Source organism: Callospermophilus lateralis, chromosome 15 (assembly GCF_048772815.1).
Source record: "Callospermophilus lateralis isolate mCalLat2 chromosome 15, mCalLat2.hap1, whole genome shotgun sequence".
Taxonomy (NCBI): domain Eukaryota; kingdom Metazoa; phylum Chordata; class Mammalia; order Rodentia; family Sciuridae; genus Callospermophilus; species Callospermophilus lateralis.
In genome coordinates, this window is record NC_135319.1 from 62,026,107 (window position 1) to 62,051,500 (window position 25,394).

The window sequence follows — 25,394 nt, forward strand, 5'->3', positions numbered from 1 at the left end:
GGGCTCTGTAGGCTTGCTTGGTGGGGACTGCAGTTTTATTTTAAAATGGAGTTACTTGGGTTAAGGCCCTTCTTAGGTTAAGGCCATCCTTACACATTCAGTATTCTGTTGATAACTATATAGAGCAATGACCCATATTTCCACAGGAGCACAAGATTTGCCCAAATACAGTAAAGGTGGACTCTGTGATGATGGACACTATTTCCTAGAGCAGGAGATTCTTTATTTTTTTTTTTTAATTTTCCCTTTCAGTATTGAAATGAAGAAATAAAAGGACTTCATTTATTGATGTAACCTTTTGTGTTTGTCCAACCTGTGATTTAAATTTGAAATGAAGATTTCTTACTTCACTTATCTTAAGCTAATAGATCTATCTTAGAGTATGTGCTAATTTTTTTAAAAAAAGTATTTATTTTAGTTGTTGATGGATCTTTATTTTATTTATTCATTTATATGTGGTGCTGAGAATCAATCCCAGGGCCTCACACATGCCAGGCAAGCGCTCTACCACTGAGCTACAACCCCAGCCCCAAGAGTATGTGCTAATTTTTGTTAGGTTTTCTTTTCATATAACATGGATAGTTTTTGCCTTTTTACATTTGTATTTACCTGCAAATGCCTGCATTTCCTGTAGTTATTCTCTCTAATTTAGTCAGCTTCTGTGCTGGTTCCTATAATTTCTTAAACTATTCATTCCATATGAAAGTTTCCAGGTTGCTATTTCAATCCTTCCTATGTCAATGTTTAACTTTTTACAAGCTTCCCAGGTGGATATGTGTGAGGATGGCCTTAGGCCTGAGCCTAAGCAACTCCATAGTATAAACTCCAGTTTGAAACCTGCAGTCTCACCAGGCACAACCACAGAGGCCTCCAGTATGATCTCAAACAAGTTACTTCCCCTTACCATAATAAACAGTGTGAAGCCCCTGGCAGGCTGTCCTGGCCTGGTAAGAGGAAAAGGTAAGAAGATCAGGGGGGAGACCACCAGACCAGATGTGTTAACCCCAGGGTAAATGATGTCACTGAGAAATCTGCTGGTAACTGATAAGGATTTAAGGGGGCGGGTCAAAAGCCCTCAAATTTAGTATAAATAATAGAGCAAATGAACAAATATTCAGCCATTCGATACTGATGCACGCAAGCTGGAGAGCCTGATGAGGACTGGACTGACATCCCAACTCATTTCATCTGCCTGAACCTCTGCATGGTCCTCACCACTCTCAAACTCTACAGCCACATCTTGACCCTGGTGAGACCTGCAACTTCTCCCTAGGACCACCTCCTAAACAGGCCATCAGCTCCACCCCAGAAACCTGCCTTGGTTCTGGACCTGATCACTGTGGTCTGAGTGAGTGTGCATCTGCTGGACTTAGAGCCTAACTAAGGCTTGAGACTTGATCTGACACTTGAACTTAGCATTCAGAGGGAATGTCTGTCATTAGCCTGTCATGATTAAGTGTGTTTGCAGTGCTTAGAATTAATTAATCTAGAATTGTTTGCTGTGAATTGATTATGTCTATTGCAGTGCCTAGCATTAAGGATTGTTGTTTTCTTGAGTAAGAACTTGTAGAGTGAAATTGTATTGAGTGATTTGAATGAATAAAGCAATGAAAAGGGCAGAAGCATATGGATATTCTTTATTTCTCCCCCTGGACTGCATAAGTCGAACTTTTGCTCATCGTGACAATGTGCTTCTGCACTAACTCAAATTATTAAGGGTTTTCTCTCTACCCCCTGTACTGAGGATTGAATCCAAGGCCTCTCCCATGATAGGCAAGTTCTCTAACATTGAGCCATATCCCAAGTCCTTACGAGGTGTTTTATTTTTAAAGATTTTTTCATACTTTAATTAATTTATTTAGTTGTTTATGGACCTTTATTTGTTTATTTATTTACATGCGGTGCTGAGAATCAAACCCAATGCCTCACACATGCTAGGTAAGCACTCTACAACTGAGCGATGACTCTAGCCCTTACTGTTTTTTTTTAAATTCTTTTTTATATATATATATGATGGCGGAATGTATTACAATTCTTATTACACATATAGAGCACAATTTTTTATATCTCTGGTTGTATACAAAGTATATTCACACCAATTTGTGTCTTTATACCTGCACTTTGGATAATAATGATCATCACATTCCACCATCATTATAACCCAATGCCCCCTCCCTTCCCCTCCAAGAACCCTGCCCTATCTAGAGTTCATCTATTCCTCCCACACTCCCTCTCCCTATCCCATTATGAATCAGCCTCCTTATATCAGAGAAAATATTGACATTTGGTTTCTTGGGATTGGCTAACTTTACTTGGCATTATCTTCTCTAACCCCATCCATTTACCTGCAAATGACATGATTTTATTCTCTTTTATTGCTGAGTAATATTTCATTGTGTATATAGTGGCCACTCAAAGTTTTTACCCTTTGCCTTCCAAAATAACAGGGACCTTGGATCAGAATCATGCACACAAAGAGTGATGTTTACTTGAGGTGTGAATATTAAAAGAGTATTTGTATAACAATTATTAAGACAGCTAGGATAGAATAGTCAATTTAGGTTCAAAGGAAAAATGATGTGTTGATTTTAAGCATGTGAGAGTTCTCTGTCAGAACTGTTTTAGAGATTCTAAAGTTACCCTTGTTTGTGACTTTAAAGACACAGACTTTTATATGTATATTTTAATGTGATTCAAAATTGTTTCCAATTCTTCAGGCTCACCCAGTGATCCTACCTTCATCCTGGGCTGCGCTCCTTGCAATGTGATCTGCTCCATTATTTTCCAGAATCGTTTTGATTATAAAGATAAGAATTTTCTTAACTTGATGGGAAAATTTAATGAAAACTTCAAGATTTTGAATTCCCCATGGATGCAGGTGAGACCAAGATCATCTTTTCTTAACAACCATTTGTTGTTGTTTATTTCTCTGACAAGTCCGAAGTTCTACATCAGTGTCCATTGTGTTCACTATTCAAACATTTCTCTCATACCTCAGTTTATAGATAATTGTTTGGAAAGCAGATTCATCCTCTTTCCTGTTTTTTTTTGGTTTTCTTTTCTTTGTTTCTTTTTTTTTTTGTTTGATAGTCTCTCTCTCTCTCTCCTTTCTGTAGAATGTTGTTTTCAACAACGTGGCAAAAGTCGTACATGGTATATGAAAAGAAAAACTAATGAAATAAGCACAAATTCTAAGCTGTGTGACTTTTCTAAGCCATTTTTTAAAAGTCTGTAATCTTTGTCACGTGTGGTCTCTGAAATCTCTGCTCCTTTAGCTTTTGTACCCGTAGTTTCAACAGAAATGTCCTTGAATGTGAGGAGCCAAAAAGAGAGAGAAAGAAAATGGAGGACAGGGGGAGGAGAGAGAGAGGCAGAGAGTCAGAGAGAGAGAAAAGATGAACCAAAGGAAAGAAGGAAAAAAGAAGAAGGGCCAAAATAAATGGAGGGAGGGAGGGAGGAACTTTCTCAGATTGACTCTATGCCAGGCAACTTGCTTGTAGGCAGCCTAGAATTCAGCAGAGGTGAAAACTTAGGGTCGTTTCTTAGCCCAAATTCTGCCCTGGGCCTGTTTGTAATTTGTTTGAATTTATCAGAATGTGTGGGTGCTTTTGAATGTTGTACTTTTTCAAAGATACCGCCTCCCAGCTTTCCTTCCTAGGCTGTTGTGCCTTTACTGTGCTCTTTTGCCCTGGCTGGTTTAGGGTTGCTTCGTGACATTCTAAGTTAAAAAAATTTTTTTCCTTCTGTAGGACATTATGAGTTTTTTTTTTTCATTATGAGGTTTTTGATATTGCCATTGTACTTTTCTGCCCCAGTGAGTTCTGACTCAGATGAAGGGGATACAAAGGCTTTACTTCTGTCTTTCAGGTAGTCCTCGATAGGTTACAACAGAGAAACACAGTCTCTGTTCCTCTGGAACCAAGAACCAGGGTCCCTCACTGGGAACAGGGCTGCCCTCCTTAAGGCCCTGCCAAGCCAGGGAGGGAGGTGGGAGGAGCAGAAGCAATGACACAAAGCTTTCCAGTGAGTTTTAGTTATTTTATTTTTTAAACTCAGCTTTCCCTTTGTTGTAAACATCTGTCTTCCAGAGTTCTGACAAAGTGATTCTGCCAGCTTTTCCAAGATATTTTGAATTTTTTTGGGGGGAGATGGGCTCTCTACTGTGCCTACTGTGAAGTAAATGTTTAGACACCACAGTCCTGTCCAGATCTTACTATCATGATGTGAACCTCTCAAAAAGGTAGACAGCCCTTCATTTTTACAAAGACAACAAATGCCTGAATCTTGGGGTAGAATTCAAGCCCAAGGGCTAGTGGTTTTCCCACCAAACCTCTGTTTCTAGGCAGCACTTTGGTGACTGCCCCAAAGCATGCCCAGGCACACAGTGGACATCCAGGGCTCTTGTTGAAAAGTTTCCATGACCCACAGGCTGGTCTGTCAGTCAACACTAAGGAGCTCTTCATGCCATTACTTGGCAGCAATATTGTAATTTAGAATATCAAGGATGGAGACTGTTTGGGACACAGCTGCTGCCAGGATCCTCTGAGTAGTGTGTTTGAGGCTTCAGCTGGGATCCTAGTTGAGAAAGCGAACAGGGTCAAGATCCCAGAATGATTGGTTTTTGGTGTGAACGAACCATAAGCAAACATCACACTATTACCCTGTGTTGAGCTACTGTGCCCTAAACTCTGCCTAAAAGATAATTGCATGATTTTATAGGAGTCATTTAACCACTCTTGTGCACAAGTGCTTGTCTATAAAATGCAGTGCTAGTTTTCATGGTATCTTTGCACCCCTCCCAGTTACAAAATCGTAATTCTGTTCCTGAGGCTTATTGCTGGTGGAAGAAATAGCAGGGAGTGGCTGTGTGCTCTGTATCAGGTTGTCCAAAAGTCCTTAACCTCTGTGCTCATGTGTTACATGTGAATCAGAGCAATTCATGGCATTCTGTGTTTCAAGGTTGTGAGTAAAAATGAGAGAATTGACATAAAGATGCCCTAATGTAAAAAAATGTATCAGGATGGGACATTCTTCTCATGTTTGATGATATGGTCAGTTTATTCCCATCTCCCTCACAGCATGGAGGATTCCTTTATATGTGCAATCACATATTGGAGATCATGCTTTAATTCACCATACTTTTTTTCTTTTTTTAATTGATTATTTATTTGTTATACATGACAGCAGAATGCATTTCAATACACATACAGAGCACAATTTTTCATGTCTCTGGTTGTACACAAAGTAGAGGCACACCATTTGTGTCTTCATACATGTAATCAGGTTAATGATGTCCATCTCATTCTGCCATCTTTTCTACCACCAAGCCCTCTCCTTTCCCTTGCCTCCCCTTTGCCCTACTAAAGTTCCTTTATTCCTCTCAGGCTTCCCCCTGACCCCCCTCCCCCATTATAGATCAGCATCCACATATCAGAGAAAACATTCAGCCTTTGGTTTTTGGGGATTGGCTTATTTCACTTAGCATGATATTCTTTAACTTCATCCGTTTACCTGCAAATGCCACGTCATCACACTTTTTAACCATGATTCGGCATATGGTGTATGTGACTTCAGTAATTTTTTTAAATTTAATTTTATTTTTGCTAAGTGGTCTCACTATGTTGCCCAGTCTGGTCTCCAGCTCATGGGCCCAGCCTCCTTTGTACCTGGAACTGTAGGTGCACTACTATTCCTGGCCTAATAAATACTACTTTAATCTTTAAGGTCTGCAGTGCTTTCCCTGCTCTCATGGATTTTCTCCCAGGCAGTCATAACAAAGTATTTAAAAATTTTGCTTACATAAAAAGTTATGTTTTGGAACAAGTAAAAGATCACCAAGAATCCTTGGACATAGACAATCCCCGGGACTTCATTGATTGCTTCCTGATCAAAATGAAACAGGTAAAATGTTATTTGTTTGCTTATACTTTGTGCTTCTTTCATTAATAATTTCTTTACTTATTGGGAATGTAATTGGTCAGGCAAGAAACAGTTGGTAAACATTTAAATGCCTAGTACATGCCTGGATCTGGACTAAACCTCATGGAAGATTTAAAATTGAATTCCTAAATTCAGGTAGAATACATGGGCACTGTTTTTAGGCACTAATAAACTATTTGAGGAAAGACAGATTATATGCCTCTGGTGAAATGGAAGTATGAAGCCATTAGAAAATACAGAATACCAAGCCATAAAATAAAAGTAGACACAACCTATCACACAGCATGTGGGAGAATGAGCAGGAAGGGCTTAACCTATGTGGACTTCTTACTTGTCTTGAGGCTTGATATAGATCTTCAAGTATTTGCTGAGAGAAATAGGGGAGGGGATTTCAGAGGAGAGGTTCAAATGTGTGTGGTGATACCGATGGAGGAAAGAAGTCTGAGGTAAGTGTAACCAGAAATGAATTTGGGTAAATAAGGAGGTGGAAATTTCTTTCAAGTACTCTGAGAACCTGAACATTGGCATGGAGTGGGATTTGATCAGGCATATGTATGAGCCAGCTATGAGATTTTTTCACCTCTTTGGACTTTGTCAATTTGAAGATCATGAAACAAAATCAAGTCTTCACTCTTGTCATATTCTACAGCTCTGCAGAAATGAGTTTTAGGTAGAGGAGTAGATGAGAGGCAAATGATAGGTTCTGTATGGAAAGTTACAGTGGTGAGAACTGTGATGCTGTTTGGTAATTTTCATATACATCAACAGTGTGCAAGGGTTCTATTTTTCTCCACATCTTCATCAGCTCTATTATTACTCTGAAGTAATTTGACTATTTTTTTTTTGCCATTCTAAGTGGAGTGAGAATTTCCCTTATGATTTGTGATGTTGAATATTTTTTTTCATATATCTTTTGGCCATTTGTAAGTCTTCTTTTTTTTTTTGTAAGTCTTCTTTTGAGAAGAGTTTATTAATCTCCTTTGTTCATTTGTAAATAGTGTTATTTATTTTCTTGCTATTGAGTAATTTGAGTTTCTTATATATTTAGGATATTAGCCCCTCCTCATTTGCAAATACTTTCTGCTGATCTTTAGATTGTCTCTTCACTGTAATAATTGTTTCCTTTGAGGTGCAGACACTTTTAGTTTGAGGAAATCACATTTGCTATTTTGGCTCTCATTGCCTGTGGTGTTGTGGTTGTATCTGAGGAATCACCTCCCAGACCAGTGACATGGAGGTTTTCCCTCTGGTAGTTTTTTAGTATCATGTCTCACAATGAAGTCTTTAATGAATTTTGAGCCGAGTCTTATACAAGGATTGAGGTAATGGTCAAATTTTATTCTTGGGTACGTGGATACCCAGTTTCCATGTTAACATTTATTGAAGAGATTGCCAATTTTCCATTCCTTTTGTTACTGTTTTGCTTTCTTGGTCTTAGAGGCAATGCCTCCAACTTTGCAATGGTGAATATGATATTTGCTGTAGGCTTGTCATATATATTTTTATATTTAGAATTTCAGGGTAAGTATCCATTGATAAGCATGTCCCTCACCCCAGAATTTTCTTTGTCCTATAAGATTTTTGCTGAAAATAATTAATTCACTGAGAATCTCATTATAATTCCCTTCTATGTTATAAGTCATCTTTACCTTGCTGCCTGGAAAATCCTCTGCATTAAACTTTTGGCAATTTGACTATTATGTGTGTTGTGTGGTTCTCTTTGGATTCATCTTATCTGGTGTCCCCTGAACTTCCCAAACCTGGATTTCTAATTCTTTTTCCAGGCTTGGGAAATTGTTATATATTTTGATAGGTTTTTTGCTTCTTCTTTTTTTGTTAGAAAAGTCTTCTGTTGTTCCACTTGATTGTGTTCTTGATGTCCTTAAGCTGTCTTCACTCTTTTTCATTCTTTTTTTTTTCTTCTCAGATTGGCAGCAACCTACATTTGAATTTACTGATCCTTTCTTCTGCTTCATCTATTTTGCTGTCGAATTCCTCTGTTGAATTTTCAGTTCAGTTATAGCATTCTCCATCACTATAATTTCTTTTTGGCACTGTTTTATGTTTTCTATAGTTGTTGAGAAATATATTTTCTGTAATTTGCTGAAATTCTCAGTTTGTTCTTTTTATTTATTTATTTTTATTTGTTCTTCTTAGTTACACATGACAGCAGAATCCATTTTGATAAAATTATACAAGCATGGGATATATCTTATTCTAATTAGGAACCCATTCTTGTGGGTGGGCATGATGGTGGGGTTTACTTAGGTGTTTTCATATGTATATATTGGAAAATTATTTTAGATTTTTTCTACTGTCTTTCCTATTCCTATCCCCGCTCCCTTCCTTTCATTCCCCTTTGTCAGTTTCTTCTTTCATTGCTCTCCCTCAGTAAGCATCTTTATGACAATTATTTTGAATTCTCTTGTCTGGCAAATGACATCTCCATTTTGCTAAGGTTGGATTTTGGAGATTTATCTTATGTAGACCATATGTTCCTAGTTCTCAGTTTTTCTTGACTTTCTCTGATGGTTTCTGCACATTATATAAAACAACTGCCTCTCCTGGTCTTTAAGACTATCCTCTAGTAGGAGAAGGATCTCACTAGTTGAGCTGTAGATAAACTGTGACTCTCAAATATTTGTATTTGTTTGAACTGCTGTGTCTGTTTTTTCAGCCCTTTGAGATTATAGGATTTGCCATATCCTGTCAGTACCACAAGATAGTTAAGGAAGAATTCACACTCTCTACATATAGTTGAAAAGTTTGGGATGTTAGGAAAGTCTTCTGATTCCCTGTATCCTCACAAGGAATCTGAGAATGTGTGTGTATCTCCTACTTTCTTCTATCCACCATGCCATGGAGAGTTTCTGTGGTCAATACCTGCACTCACATTCCAACTACTCTCTCTGATCTTGTGAAGATAGCTGCTGGAATTGTTCCTGTTGTTTGTCCACCTTCTGTGATCTAAGGATGCAGATCCCATCAACTCCCCAAGCTAGGTGGTTAATGATGCAGGGCTGTCCAGATTTTGGCACTCAGTGTAGAAACAAGCTTATTTCAAGTTGAATAGGTACACCTGAAGTTATCACTTTGGGTGCCTTTGGAGAAAGCTTAGGAAGTGCCAAACTCATGCTCACGCTGCCAGGGATTTGTTTGTTGGCCTAGTAAACTTCCTAATAATTAGTAGCTTATGTGGGAGCAGAAGCAGTTGGTGGAGTATGCTAGTAAATTCTTTTCAGGGAGAAACCATGGCCTTTGTATTTTATTTTCTTCTCTGCCATGGATATTGAAGCCCATGAGGATGCTTGCAGGCTTTTATCAAATAGCCAAATTTTCGTGGTCTAGAGAAACATGTGGATGCATGTTAGTGGAGGCACTGACTTCCTCAACAAGACCCCTAAAACTCAAGAAATAAAACCAATAATCAGTAAGTGGGATGTCATCAAGTTAAAAACCTTGGGCATAAGCAAAGGAAATGATTAAGAACATAAAGAGAGAGCCCATGAAATAGGAGAAAACTTTTACTTGCTATTCCTCTGATAGGTGATCAATATCCAGACTATGTAAAGAACTCAAAAGCATAACACCGAAACAAAAACAAAACCAAAAATAAAACAGAACAACAAAAACCAGAAAAACAAATAACCAAAGACAAAGACATTTCTCAAAGTAAGAAATACAAATGGCCAACAAATATATGAAAATATGTTCATCGTCTCTAGCAATCAAATCAAATAACACTCAGACTTCATTTCACTCCAGTCAGAATTGCAATTATCCAGGACACAAACATGATATATGCAGGTAAGAATGTGGGGAAAAAGGTCCATTCTTACATTGTTGGTGGGACTGAAAATCAGTACAGCCAGTCTGGAAAGCAGTGTGCAGATTCCTCAAAAAACTAGGAATGAAACCACCATATGGTGGAGTAAAGAAGGGAGGGAAGAGGAACAGGAATGGGAGACAATGCAGAATGAATTGAGCAAAATCATGCTGTGTGCATATGTGTAAGTATACTGCAGTGAATTTCACCTGTATGTGTATCTATAAAGCACCAATAAAAATAGATAAATAAATAAATTAAAGGAAGGTGAGTAGAGAAAGAAGAATGAGGTAGGAGGGGAGAAAAATGTGGGGAGACTGAGGTATGAAACTCAGCGAATTAAACTCCATGCATGTATGATTTTGTCAAACCAACCCAACTATTATGTATAGCTATAATGTACTAATAAAAGAAAAAAATATAAAATGCATGCAAAAATGTAAAAAACCCTCAAACAACACATGGATGCATGCTTCCCCTATTCCCAGAGTTGGTGAAGAGACAAACCATGGGGAATTTTTGAGTTAGGGTGTAATAACTGTGGTCCAATCCCTCCTCTCCATAGAGAAAATCTGAGTGGGGGTGATTCCTTCAAGATTGTGTGGTTTTAGTCCTCAGGGTGGGGTCACTGCCCCAAAATCTTGTGGCTTTTACATCTCATTTTGTGTGGATGTTTCCTCCGATGGCAAAGTGTAAGACTTTCTCAACTGATTTCTGACTTTCTCTGGGAGGGAATTGATTTGTATAGAGGTGGATTCAGGGGAGGAGGGAGAGGCAAGTCTCTTATTCAGCTTTGTGGCTCATGTTGTGCTCTAAAAACTGCAATCTTTCGCTTTTTTTTTTGGTACCAGGGATTGAGTCCAGGGGTGCTTAGCCACTGAACTACATTCCTAGCCACTTAAAAAAATATTTTTAATTGTAGATGGACACAAGAACTTTATTTATTTATTTTTTTAATGTGGTGCTGAGGATCAAACCCAATGCCTCACATGTGCTAAGCAAGTGTGCTACCACTGAGCCACAACCCCAGCCCAACCCCCTAGCCCTTTTCATATTTTATTTTTGAGACAGGGTCTTATTAAGTTACTTAGGGCCTCACTGCATTGCTGAGGCTGGCTTTGAACTCACGATCCTCTTGCTTCAACCACCCGAATTGCTGGGATTATAGGCATGTGCCCCTGTGCCCAGCTAAAAACTGCAAACTCTTGATTATGACTCATAATATCCTACAAGATTTGGCTCTGATTTATCTTTTTGTATCAGTTAAGATTCTGTGTGTAAATAAGAAAGAAAAAAATTAACAATGGATTAAAAAATAGTATGCATATCTCATATACAGAGTCTCCTATTGTTTAGTCCAGATCTAATACTATAGCCCTGAATCACCAAGAACTAATGTGCCTGCCATTATTCATCACCATACTTGTTGTATGAGCCTTTGCATTGAAGCTGAAATACTCATGTTCCCAAGTATTGCCTGTACCAGCTCCATTGTCACATATGTGTTTTAGTAAGAAGAAGGAAAGAGAAAATTATACTAGCAGATTCCTTCTCTTATGTCTTTGGCATCAAATATGTATCATGACCAACATAGCTGCAGTAAAATCTGGGCAATGGAATTTTAAGGCAAACAAGAAATAAGGGGTATAAAAAATGAAAATTGGGTCAACTAATTTACATTCTCTGCTATACTATTCAGTTGTATGAATAATATACTTTCTATTTCTAAATATGCTTATTTTTGGAATAACCTGTGTTATTTTGGATTTATTGTAATTCAATATGATGGTACCTATTTAATAATTAAATAATCAAAAATTCCTAGGAGAAGCACAATCAACAGTCTGAGTTTACTATTGAAAGCTTGTTGGCTACTGTAACTGACATGTTTGTAGCTGGAACAGAAACAACAAGTACCACCCTGAGATATGGACTCCTGCTCCTCCTGAAGCACCAAGAAATTACAGGTATGAGCACAGAGATGTAGTTGACACATTGCAAGTCTTCTCCACAGTTTTCCTCTTAGAGAAACTTAATTATCAAAATGTGTGGGCTATGAGATATCATTTTTACTAATGTCACAAGGGGATAACAATGAGACAAATTTGGAAAATAGAAGAAGGTGAATGAGAGAAAATGTTTATATTTTAGTGACAAAATACTCTGGATAAAGGGTTTGGATGTCATGGGAGGGAATTTTCAGCAGGCACAGGCATCCTTGTATATTGGTTTTCTAGAGAAAGGACCACTTTGAATAATAGATGTGTTCTTATAGATCTTTATTCTGAAACAGTGGTGTTCTGATATGGGGTCAGGGAAGATGGAAACTATTTGTTAAAGCATAGTAAACAGTCTGGAAATTTGGTAGATGGCTTGAGAAAATTTCCAGATTCTGAGAAGTATTTTAATAGCTCATATTTATGAGAAAGAGATGTTATTTAGCCAAAATATGTGCCTAATGCATTTTATTATTCTAGAAGTCTGAGTCTAGATAAATACTTGCCAAGAAGACAATTTTTTTTCCTGAGTATTAATAGCTTTCTCTTTTACAAGCAACCTTAAATTTTTAAAAAAAAATTTACCTCTAAGCAGATTCTGTTAATAAACGTATATTTTTCCCTGGGTCAGAATTCCATTGAGATGATAATAAATTAATCACAAATGAGAATTACCTCTATGTAAGTTGAAGAGTGTAGAAATTGGCAGTAAATCTTTATAAAACTTTGGAAGGAAACAGAACACATGAACAGAAGGTGACTAATTAGGCAGAATGATTGAAATTGTACCCTGAATGTCATAATAGGAAGATTTAACATGGATGAACAGGTCAATTTGTGTCCCTACAACTTCCATAAGGCTCAGTATATTGCAGAACCAAGTGTCAAAGAAGTAGAGGGAGGACAAATCAGAAACAGAAGGTCTCCCTGCCCAGGTTCCCTCCACCTCACCATTTATCAGATAACTTCTCCTAGAGGAAAGATGATCACTCTCTAGAGTAACTGAGCCTAAGGGCCCAGCACTCAGGAACACAGACACTGGGGAAGAATGGAGTGCAGGGCTGAAGGAAGGGTTAAGTAAGAGTTCACTCAAATTATGAGATCCTTACCTCCTTCTCTATCTTATTCATGCTTCAGCAGCCGATGTAAACTCTAGAGAATGAGTAGTGCCAATGGAAAGACCTCCATTTTTTTTGCCACCTAGAAAAAAAATCACAATAAATGTCCAGAGAAATGAATAAAATAAAAACATTCATTTTATAGAATTTCAGAAAACCAGGCTTAAAGGAGAAATTACCAATACTTTCAAGGATAAATCAAGTCATATATGAAGATTAAGAAAGAGAGGGGCTGGGGATGTGGCTCAAGTGGTAACATGCTCGCCTGGCATGCGCGGAGCGCTGGGTTCGATCCTCAGCACCACATAAAATAAAGATGTTGTGTCCACCGAAAACTGAAAAATAAATATTAAAAAAAGAATGAGAATGACAGTAGAATTCTCAATAACAACTGTCCTCTGTGCATTCATAGACAAAAAAATATTTTTATGCCTATAAGTTGGCAAAATTTTACTCCTTGTCTTTACTTTCTCAGAAAGATACTAAAGGATGTGCTCTATCCAAATGTCTGAAACCAAGTCAGAGGAAGTCATAGGTCCCAGGAATCAGGAAAGGTCAATGGAGGAGTAAAACAATTATAATGGTTTTACTTGTAAATATCTTTCTTTCTTTATTTTTTTAAATTTATTTTTAATTTTTAACTTGTTATATATGACAGCAGAATGCATTGAAATTTATATTATACATATAGAGCACAATTTTTCATATCTCTGGTTGTACACAAAGTAGAGGTCAATGAGAGAGTTCTCGTTGCTGGGCACCTGTCCTGGAATGGGTCAGGTGGATAATGCAGGTATTAGAGAAGACACCAAGAACCAAAGAAACATGAGTGATCGATTGATGATTTTAGTAATGAGAAAATTATTACTAGAATTTGAAACATACATGAAAATTTGCAGTAATTCTAAATTGGCATCTAAAAGTTAGGAATTAAAATAAACACTTTTTAAAGTCCAAGACTGTTTTGCTTCACAAAAGCTGAAGCACAATTATAATTGTTTTACTTTAAATGATTTTTCTTCCTTTATTTTTTATTTGTTTTTAAAATTTTAATTTGTTATATATAACAGCAGAATGCATTACAATTCATATTACACATACAGAGTAAAATTTTTCATATTTTTGGTTGTACACAAAGTAGAGTCACACCACTTGTATCTTCATACATGTACTTAGGGTAATGATGTTCATCTCTCACCATGCATAAAACTCAACTCAAAGTGGATCAAGGACCTAGGAATTAAATCAGAGACACTGTGCTTAGTAGAAGAAAAAGTAGGCCTAAATCTCCATTATGTCAGATTAGGCCCCAACTTCCTTAATAAGACTCCTCTAATGCAAGAATTAAAATCAAGAATCAATAAATGATATGGATTTAAACTCAAAAGCTTCTTCTCAGCAAAAGAAACAATCAGTGAGGTGAATATAGAGACTACATTTTGGGAGCAAGTTTTTACCACATGCACATCAGATATAGCACTAATCTCTAGGATATATAAAGAACTCAAAAATCTTAACACCAAAAACCCCCAAATAACCCAATCAATAAATCGACAAAGGAACTGAATAGACGCTTCTCAGAAGATGACATACAATTAATCAAGAAATATATGAAAAATGTTCAACATCTCTAGCAATTAGAGAAATGAAAACCAAAACTACTCTTTCTTTTTTTTTTTTTTTTGGTACCAGGATTGAACCCAGGGCCGCTTAATCACTGAGCCACATCCCCAGGCCAGTTTTTTAAAATTTTTTTTTTTTTTAATCTTGAGACAGGGTCCTGCTACAGCCTTGCTAAGTTGCTGAGACTGGTCTTGAACTTGCAATCCTTCTGCCTCAGCCTCTCAAGCTGCTGGGATTACTGGAATGTATCACCATTCTCTGCTTACTTGTGAATGATATTTCTAAAGTCATATTAATGTAAACAATGAATACTGACAAAATAAGAATTTTGATATAATTACATTGGGGAAAAGAGAGAACAGGGAAAGTTTACATGTGTATATGTGTGTGTGTGTGTGTGTGTGTGTGTCTTTGTATACTTTGCACAAGGTGATGATGGAGATGTAAGTCCTTATTTCTATTACCAGTGAGTTTTAGATATTGTCTAAAAATAATATGATCAAGTAATAGAAAGTCATTGTTAATAAAGGTCAACATAATTTACAGAAAAAACTTCTAGAATGTTTCAAAGTAAGTGCCTTTGGGGAGTGTATTTTCATTGCAAATTGAAAATAAATACACATATACAAAGCACACAAACCCATGTGCACATAGAAATCTGTCAGTGGAATTCAAAATTTGAAATACCTTTTGTTAACTTGTTGTGGAATTGATTATTGTCTTCCATTTTTCTTTTTGTGAGGATAGTAATTTGCATTCAAATATATAAGATATTTATATATTGAACTACTTCATTGTTTCTATGTATTGGTTATCCTATACAGTAATGTGTAGATGTGTATAGAATTATATTAATGCAATAAAAGAGAATAAAATCATGGCATTTGAAGGTAAATCGATGGAGTTAGAGAAGATAATGCTAAGTGAAATTAGCCAATCCCCCCCCACCCCCCCAAAAAAAAAAACAAATGCCAAATGTTTTCTTTGATATAAGTAGGCTGACTCATAGTGGGATAGGAAGCGGGAGCATGGGAGGAATAGACGAACTCTAGATAGGGCAGAGGGGTTGGAGGGGAAGGGAAGGGGCATGGGGTTATTAATGATGGTGGAATGTGATGATCATTATTATCCAAAGTACAGGTATGAAGATATGAATTGGTGTGAATATACCGTGTATACAACCAGAGATATGAAAAATTTTCTGTGCCAGTGTAATAAGAATTGTAATGCATTCCACAATCATATATAAATAAAAATAAATAAAAAATTAAGCAAAGAATTATCTTAATGCTTAGTTTATAGGAGCTATATGTATCCGCAGCAGAGCAATTCTAAGTGTAGCTGTATTTTATGGCCTTATAATGCTTCATACTTCATGTAGCCTTGAATTATTGTGACAAATGTACTAATTTTCTCTTACTCTATTATTTCTTGTATCTTACCAGCTAAAGCCCAGGAAGAGATTGAACATGTGATTGGCAGACACCGGAGCCCCTGTATGCAGGACAGAAGTCACATGCCCTACACAGATGCCGTGGTACATGAGATCCAGAGATACATTAACCTCATACCCAACAATGTGCCCCATGCAGCGACCTGTAACATTAAATTCAGAAACTACATTATCCCCAAGGTAAGATTGTTTCTATTATTCTGCATCTCAGTGCTCTTAAAGTTCCTGAATTCACAGTATGGTCCCAATCCTCTACCAACATAGAATGAGAGAGGTGAAAAACTCACACTTGTGGCACTTGATGGACTTTGTGCTGTTTACAGTTTTAGGCTATAAAGCTTTCCAACACTTCCTGATTGGTGACATCTTCCAAATTTGTTGTACTTCTTTGATAATTTCTTTTGGCAACTCTTAGGTGTTTATATTTCCAAATGAAAGTTAAAAGTCCAGATTATTAATTTTCCAAAAAGCTTTTTTTCCCAATTTTGTTAATAAAGGTCAACATAATTTACAGAAAAAACTTATAGTTTTCTAGTTTAATTTAGAAAGCATTGGTGTCTTGACATGTTAATTCTTTCAGTTCATAGATACAATTATGTTCCAATTCTTTTTGGGCTTTAGTTAATTTTCTTTATATATATTTTTGGTTTTCAATGCATCAGCTTGCACATTTATGTTTTTTCCCTAAATAAATGAGATTTTTGAGTTTATTGTAAATAGTGTATTTTCAAAAATGCCTTTTGTCTCTGGCATATGGAAATAGAATTGACTTTATTATTTATTATTTTGATGATCCTATCCTATTGTTAAATTCACTTATTATTGCTAAATAATTTATAAATTTATTAATAATTTATGTGTGCACATTTTATTGCATGGTTCAATACTTGTTTTCGTTCTTATTTTCTAATTCTCATAATGTAAACATTTTTAATTTTTATTTTTCTAAATTGTATATAGGGTAACATGTAGTGTTTAGATACATGTCTATGTTGTATAATCCAGTTAAATATCTGTATTTTTAATGTTTACCATTCCCCTCTAGTGAAAGCATTCAAAATTCTTTTTTCTAGCTTTTCGAGAATACACAGTACACAATTGCTGTCTAGAGTCACCTGACTCTGCGGTGGCACTCCTGAACTTCTTTCTCCTAAATAATTGCAACTTGTTACCCATTGGTTAATCTTCCACCCTCTTCCTTTCCTAGCCATCTGGTAAACACCAATCTAATCTCAATTTTTTGAGATTTTTAAAAAATTGCACATGTGAGTGAGATCAAATACTTCCTTTTCTGTACTTGGTTTATTTCACTTAACATGGTGATCTCCAGTTCTATTCATGTTGTTGCAAGTGAAGGATTTCCTTTTTTATGGCTAGATAGTTTTCTGAGGGTATATGTACCACATTCATTAATTTGTGGATGCTTAGGTTGCTTGCATTTCTTGGCAATTGTGAATAGTGCTGCACTCACCTAGCATGTGCGAGGCCCTGGGTTCCATCCTTGGCACTACAGGAAAAAAAACACAAGTAAATGGTGGAAGCTGGATCCACACAGCAAGCTGGATAACTGACAATTTCCCTGTGTGGTTACTGCAGTCTTGTAGCATATTTTGAAGTCACGTAGTTTAATACTTCCTGTTCTGTTCTTTGTGTTCAAGATGACTTTGGCTATTCAGGGATTATAGTGTTTACATACAAAGTTTTGCATTTTTTCCGAGTCTGTAAGAATGTTTTTTGGTATTTTATGGTGAATTTGTATATTGCTTTTGGTAGTATGAACATTTAAAAAATACTTGTTCTCCTAATCCATAGTAAATGGGTTATCTTTCCAATTTTTTATGTTTTCTTCAATTTCTTTCATCAGTGTTTTATAGCTTACATTATATAGATTTTTTTGTCTCTCTTAAAAATTATTCCTAAAGTTTTTTTTATAGCTATTGTAAATGGAATTGCTTCAATATTGGCATATAGCAATGCTCCTCAGTTTTATGTGTTGATTTTGTATCCTACAACTTTGCTAAATTTATTTATTAGTTCTAATAACTTTTTGTTTGATGAAGTCCTTGAAGTTTTCTATATATAAAATTATCATTTCAAAACATTGACAATTTGGCTTCCTCTTTTGCATTTTAAATGCCCTATATTTCTTTCTCTTGCCTGATTGCTCTGGCCAGGATTTCCAGAACTATGTTGAATAAAAATGATGAAAAGGAGCGTTTTGTCTTTTTCCAGATTTTAGAAAGGAAGCATTCAACTTTTCTCCATTAAGTATTATATTGAACAAAGTACATATAGAAGAAATGTATAGATGGGCTTTATTATATTTTTATTTATTATATATTATATATATAATATATATGGCCTTTATTATAAATAATGGACTTTATTATATATTTATTTATTATATATATTAAAATATATATTATATTATATTATATATTATATATAATATATAATAAATAGAAATATAATAAAGTCCATCTATACATTTCTTCTATATGTACTTTGTTCATTTTTTTATCATGAAGGAATGTTAATTTTATCAAGTGCTTTTTCTGCATCTATTGAGATAATACTATGATTTTTGCCTTTCATTCTGTTGATGTGGTTTTTTACATTTATTAAGTTGAATATGATGTGCTATATATATCCTTGCACCCCTGGGATGAAACTCAGTTGAGCATGGTGAGTAATATTTTAAAAATATTTTTAATTGATTTTTAAATATTACATATGTCCAACTACATCAGATTCTGACTGGGGGCAAAAAATATCAGTTTGTACCATTATTGGTGATACTAAGATTCAAACTTGCTATGGGGATGTCTTCCAGATATTTCTGTTGTTGAGATGATAAAAAAAGTCCATGGGATAATACTAATATCCTTTTCCCCAAATATCTCACCCAATAGATTTTACATTAATCAATGATCCCTGCCTGGGTTGATGATCTTACCTGAATTGTTGCAAAATAATAACTTTTCTAATTTTGCAACCCTGCTGTGTTTTAAAGAGGATTCATCTGTGATGATGAGTTCCTTCCCGCTTTATTCTAATTAGTTGTACATGACAGTAGAATGCATTTTGACGCATCATACGTAAGTGGAGTATAACTGCTCACCCTTCTGGTTGTCCTTTCCATTTTAAATCAAAAGGAAAACATTGCATTTCAATGATAAGCACTCAATAGTCATTATTGTACTTGTTAATATCTTCTCAGAAGTCATCTTAAATCAGATCAGCTCTCCCATTTGAAAAAGGCCTATAAACATCAAATTACATAGTTATATTGTGTGCATGTATAAATATGTAACAACAAATTGAACCATTATGTACAACTATAATGCACCAATAAAAACTATGGAAAAAAAGACAAAAAAAGACTTATAAACAGGTTCCAAATTCTACTGACATTTTGGGAGGGAGCACAAGCTCTGGTTTTTAATCATACCAGTTATGTGAATACTGAAGTAGTGAAGTAGAGTAACATGTGGAGAAACTTTGTGTACCAGCTTGGTGCTAAGTAGAGAAATTCAGAAGGTTTTGCACTCAAATTGCAAAGTATTTGATCCTTCAACTGCTAATGCAGTTTTTAATTGATTTGACTTCCTGGAAATGTCATTGTTTTTCTTTGGACCTGGATTTGCACATTTATAGATCAAACAGATTGGATTAGGTGAGCTACATCACTTCCTCCCATCCTTGAAATTTTTGTAACTTATTTTGTCTGTCTTCTCTTTTCAGGGGACAGACTTAATAACATCACTGACATCTGTCCTGCATGATGACAAAGAATTCCCTAACCCAGAGACTTTTGACCCTGGCCACTTTCTGGATGAGAATGGCAACTTTAAGAAGAGTGACTACTTTATGCCTTTCTCAACAGGTAATAAAGATTTACTTGCACTAGCATTTTAGGGGATAAGATAACTTTTTTTTTTTTTTAAAGAGATGCTGTTGCCCAGGTTGGCTTTGAACTCCTGAACTCCAACCATCCTCCACCTTAGCCTCTGAAGTATCAGGGACTACAGGCATACACCACTACACTCAACTCTGAAACATAAATTCTGAGACCAGGTGGAAATTACGCGGTACCTCCTTTGGGACTGGTACATTTCTTTTTTATACATCACTAGAAGTTCCCCTTCAATGCCCATGAACTTTCCCTGGTCATGACATATCCTCACTATCGTGCTACATTAGTGGGGCTTTATGGGATGTCTGACCGGTTTTCCAAATGGAGAAAGCTCACAGTCGAAGTTGGTTGAATTATGCCTCTGGATATACAAACAAGTTACTTAGCTGAAACTTCTAAGCATTTCATTCTTAGAAGTGAAACTCGTTAAAACTTTCCTTACTTGACATGAGAAAGGTATCTCAGTCCACACCTTAAGTGTCTCCTCTGTGGTGTCCCTCACTCCCAAACATTTGCAAATATCCTAGAGAATATAATGGGCTTTTAAGAGTCTCTCTACTGAGTTAGGAAGCAGACAAGCAAACAGATCATTGTCTAGTAGGACTAGCACCTGTGAGAGAGGTAAGCTCAGGTTTCTGGGGAGGCAGAGGGTGAAGTTGCTTGCACTCTGCCTTTTCATACCCTGGCACATCCTAACAAGGTAAAGTAGAGTTGAGCTAGCTTGTAGGAGGTAGGGAGCAAGGAAATAAGAGAAGGCAGGGCACTTTACAGAGGTAATGGAGTATAGGAAAGGATGTTTCCTAAAGATCTGGGGGGTCAGAACATATCACCTAAGTGTAGACTGAGCAAAACCTTGGGAATGTGGAAGAAGAGTCTGCAGTGATTGAAGAGAACCTTTCTCTTCCTCTACTCATGATTATGCATTTGGGATATTCAGTCTCACTGATCAATTGTGTGTGTTGGAACTCTAGATAAGGAGTCACCTTCATTTTTTTTGGTTATGACTTTAGATGGGCCCAGAACTGACCATATTGAGATGTCATGGATGAAGCCCTTCTTTTAAGTCCGAGTGACTCATATTTTAGCAGGGTAGAGAATAACAGAAAATGGGATTTGAGGTGATCCACACTGCTGTGGAAGCCTGACTTGTTAAGGAAATTTAGAGGGTGAGCATCTACTGCCTGAGGAGATCACAAGCATTGTAAAGAGGAAAGGACGGGGACAGGGGTCCTAATGAAAGCATAAAAGCAGTGCTTTTTAGCCAAATGGGACACCGTGAGGGGAAGCTTGAAACTTCATGGTGTGGGAGCATGAAGAGGGTTCTTGCCCGAAGCTGAGAGGAGAGAATGTGAGGAATGGAAGGATGAGACTGAACATGAGAGGGAAAAGAATGTGAGGACCAGATCAAGCTATTCCTTCCTTGTCTCAGGACAGACTAGGAAACTTTGGAACCTCTAAAATGAGGGAGTGAGAGGTGAAGATGGGTGATCATGAAATTATGCTAGGGAACAAGGATCTGTGGCTGAGAATTGTGCCAGAGGTACAAAGGGAACATTCCTCTTGTCCTTCTCCCTTTAGTCAGGTGGGTGGGAAGTGTATGTTTTCAGAAAAAGATTTATGTAAACTTGAAATGTCAAAAGTGCAGTTATATTGTGAGAATGGTTATTAGAGCTGTGATTGTGGTAATATGTACTATTTGGAGAATTAAGAGTTCCTGATAAAATGAGATATAGAGTGAATAGCGAATGTCTCCACTTTTCTGTGCATCTGTCTTGCCAACCTTCATTCCAAGTGTCCTGTGTCTGATCCAGGCATGTAAGTAATCATTCATCGAATAGTTATGGCATACTTTTTTTTTTTTTTAAGAACCAGGATGGAACCCAGTGGTGCTTACCCACTGAACCACATCCCCAGCCCATTTTAAATTTTGAGACAGGGTTGCATACTTTTTATAGCATTGCCATACCTCATGTTTAAGGAGGGGAAACTCTGTGTTTGTCATCTTTAGGAAAACGTATGTGTGTGGGAGAAGGCCTGGCCCGCATGGAGCTGTTTTTGTTCCTGACCACCATTTTACAGAATTTTAAGCTGAAACCTGTGATTGACCCCAAGGACATCGACACCACCCCCATTGCCAATGCGTTTGGCTGTGTGCCACCTTTGTACCAGCTCTGCTTCATTCCTGTCTGAAGAAGGGCTACTGGCTGCTGCTGTGCCACACCTGCCACTTCTCCTCCTTGGAGGCATCATTCCCCTTCTCTCAGGGATACCTTCTCTCGGCTCTCCCTCACATCTCCATCCCCTCCTGATCCAGGGAACATGCGGCCTTCATTAAGGAGAGTTTCCTGGGTCACTGCATAAATATATCTGCTATTTCCTGTACTCTGTAACTCTTGCATCAACCACAACAGATGCTAATATTCAGTTACTAATATGCTATCATGGTAAAACAGCACAATAACTACTCTATGACAATTCAGAGCCATGAATTCTCTGCATGTTTTGAATAAAAAGTACTGTCATTGATGGGTCCATTCTCAGAAATTTGTTGTTGTGCAAAATGCAGAAAGAAAAAAAGTTGGAAAAAACCACAGTGAGATACCACCTTGCATACATTAGGATGGCTGTTACAAGAGGGAGGGAAGGAGAGAGAACGAGAACAAGGAAACAGGAGTGTTGGTGAGAATATATAGAGATTGGAAGGCCTGCGCATATGTGGAGAATGAAAAACGATGCAGCCACTGTGAAACAGAGTACAGTGAGTGGTTCCTAAACAAATTAAAATTGAATGATCATGTAACCTAATAATTGCATTTCTAGGTACATCCCCACGAGAAAGAATAGCAGTGTATCAAAACTATTGTACCCCTGTGTTCAAAGTAGCATTATTCACCATATGCCAAGGGTGGAAGCATTCCTGGTGTTCACTGATGAAGGAGTGCTAAGCAAAATGTGTTTTTTTGCATACAATAGATATTTTCCATACCTTGAATAGAAAGGAAATGCGATACATCCCATGACGTGGATGAAACTTAAGGACATTATGCAACATTAGATAAGCCAGTCACAAAAGTATAAATACTGTATTATTCTACTAAGATGAGCTATCTAGAATGGGAAAATTCATAGAATATTAAGTGTCTATGGGTTATTATGTGGGTGGTCATCAAGGACAAAAGAAGGCTAAAAACAGCAGTTTGTTATTTCTTTATGCAAACTTAGTTTTGCAAATTGAAAAATTGTATGCTAAAGTCTTAAAGTGGTAAATTTTTTTATTATGCATACTTTACCACAATTCAAAAATCCTACTCCTATTCCAAAAAATTACTAATTACATAATCTAGTGGTATAGTTTGAGTCTGGAACATCCCTCATAAGGTTCATGTGCTCCTAAGTATGTGGTTTTATTGGGAGGTGGTAGGAACCTTTAAGAAGTGAAGCCTAGTGGGAGGTCTTAGGTCACTGGGAGTGTGCCCTAGAAGGGGACTGGGGGAACCCATGTGAACTTTCTCTTTCCTGCCTTGGGCAGGAGATGAATGATTTTACTCTGTCAAGCCTCGCCCACATGATGTACTGCTATACCACAGTGCTGAAAGCAATGAAACTAACTGTTCATGGAATGAAATCTCTGAAACTATGAGTCAAACTAAACCTTCTCTCTTTATAAGTTTGTTTTCTTAGGTCAGAAATTTTGTCACAGTAACAGAAAGATGACTAACACATTTAGACTGTAAAGTAGTATGAAAATATTTTAATGATGTTTATGTAATAAAACTGTCCTGAGAGTTATAATATGATCAAGATGCAAGAGAACACTTCTCCTCCAGTACCACAGCTCCAATCCCAGTAAATGTCATTGGGAGCAGGGTGGGCAAATATTTTATCCTGATTTCAAGCCTCTGGCTCAGTGCTTCTACAAGTCCTTTTACAGTGAAGAGTGAGGAGTCCAGAGGGACCACATGTAGAGGTAAGTTTCCTTAAAAAGTACTTTATCCTCAGGATCTGACTTGGGTTGCATCAATTGGTTCTAAGATAGTAGGAATGAAGATTCAAATTAAAGACCAACCCTTTTGTACCCTAGGCAATAGATTGGGGAATTAATTTGAGGGGCATATTGGCAGCCAAAGGGAGGTCTCAAGAGAGGGATGAGATGTCTTTGTATCTTAGGAGGAGTGTCCTATACCCAGAAATCAGGAACAGATGCTCCCTGAATCTGCTGGTTCATTGGGATCATCAAATGTCCAAGAACTCATATAGGGAAGCTCTTGCTTAATTGTAGTTGGGTGATTTTTTTTTATCTTGTTTCTGACACATGCTGTCCTCAGTTTCTTTCTGCATCTCAATTTCTCAACCAATAATCATGAGGTTTTAGTTTAGGAACAAAATCTGCCTCAGAGAAGAGAAAATGTTTCTTATGAGCAATTCTAGAATTTGACTCCTTTTCTGTAGATTCCTAACTCTTCATTTTTTTAAGCTCATGGGGTCATTTCTCTTTAAACTTTTAACCTCTTGCTATGAGCCATAATTTTCCTTGACTGGTAATAACCAATGTCTATTTTTTCTCTGAATAAAATCCCACCATGTTGTTTTCTCTCTGCACAGGATATTTACTGTATTCTTAAGCATGTATTCCCTAACTCTGCTCCCTAAGAAGCTCTAGGTCTTGTGACATCTTCATAGCAGTAAATATACCCAGTACAATCATTGACTCCAATTTCAAATTTTTGAATAAAAAGATCCAGTAGTGTTTGGAAAGTGGCTGATTGAAAAGTTGAAGCAGGGGAAATGTAAGATGAACCTAGAATATGTTATAGTGTCAAAAAACAAAACAAAACAAAACAAAACAAAACAAAAACAAAGAAAATAGGAAAGTGACCAAGAATTGGTTGTGTCATGGAAAGAGAGGCAAAATCTAGTCACATATATTACATTTGAACTGTGAAATATATAATGGCATGAATTGATTATAATCTACTGGAACCATTAAATCTATGTTTCTTTATTGTTATAAATAAAGAAAGGAACAAGTTAAAAATTTGGTGACAGACTGTTATAAAATTTCAAAGAATCTACCCATAAAATTCTTCTAAATTACATAATTAATAAGAATAACTTTAGAGTGGAGAAGACTGCAAGAAACTCTCTGTTCTTAATAATTAAATGAACATCATTTGTAATAAAACTAATCAAAATTGTCACCCATGGAGGGAAAGAAAAAGTGTCATCCTGTGAAGATTTGTGCCAGAGATGCATAAGCTGAATTGAATGATTAGGCAACATCAGACAAGCTCAAACGAAGGGGCATTTTATAAACCTTGGGTCTATGCTCTTAGATTATCAAGGTCATGGGAGTCAAGGAAAGACTGAAGAATTGTTCTAGACTGAATTTGACTGTACACAATTGTGCCATGTGATTCTGGATTCTGAAATGAACTTTCAGTGGACATAAAGAATATACTTGTGATTTATTGAGAATAAGGCTTAGGAGATCTCAGTTCATCAGTATTAATTTTATGATTCT

At 36.6% G+C, this 25,394-nt stretch overlaps 1 protein-coding gene across 5 annotated transcripts in view; it reads left to right on the forward strand.

The window, feature by feature from the left end:
- Positions 1-22,063, forward strand: part of LOC143380979 (cytochrome P450 2C55-like) — a 30,776-nt gene extending 8,713 nt beyond the window's left edge. For 2 of the 5 annotated variants that reach the window (XM_076834197.1, XM_076834195.1), the window contains 6 exons: positions 2,718-2,878; positions 5,725-5,901; positions 11,592-11,733; positions 15,950-16,137; positions 19,702-19,843; positions 21,882-22,063. In XM_076834197.1, coding sequence (XP_076690312.1) covers positions 2,718-2,878; positions 5,725-5,901; positions 11,592-11,733; positions 15,950-16,137; positions 19,702-19,843; positions 21,882-22,063 — 992 coding nt within the window. The remainder of the gene's footprint in view (positions 1-2,717; positions 2,879-5,724; positions 5,902-11,591; positions 11,734-15,949; positions 16,138-19,701; positions 19,844-21,881) is intronic. The other 3 variants (XM_076834194.1, XM_076834193.1, XM_076834196.1) reach the window with 3 other exon arrangements.
- Positions 22,064-25,394: the final 3,331 nt, after the last annotated feature.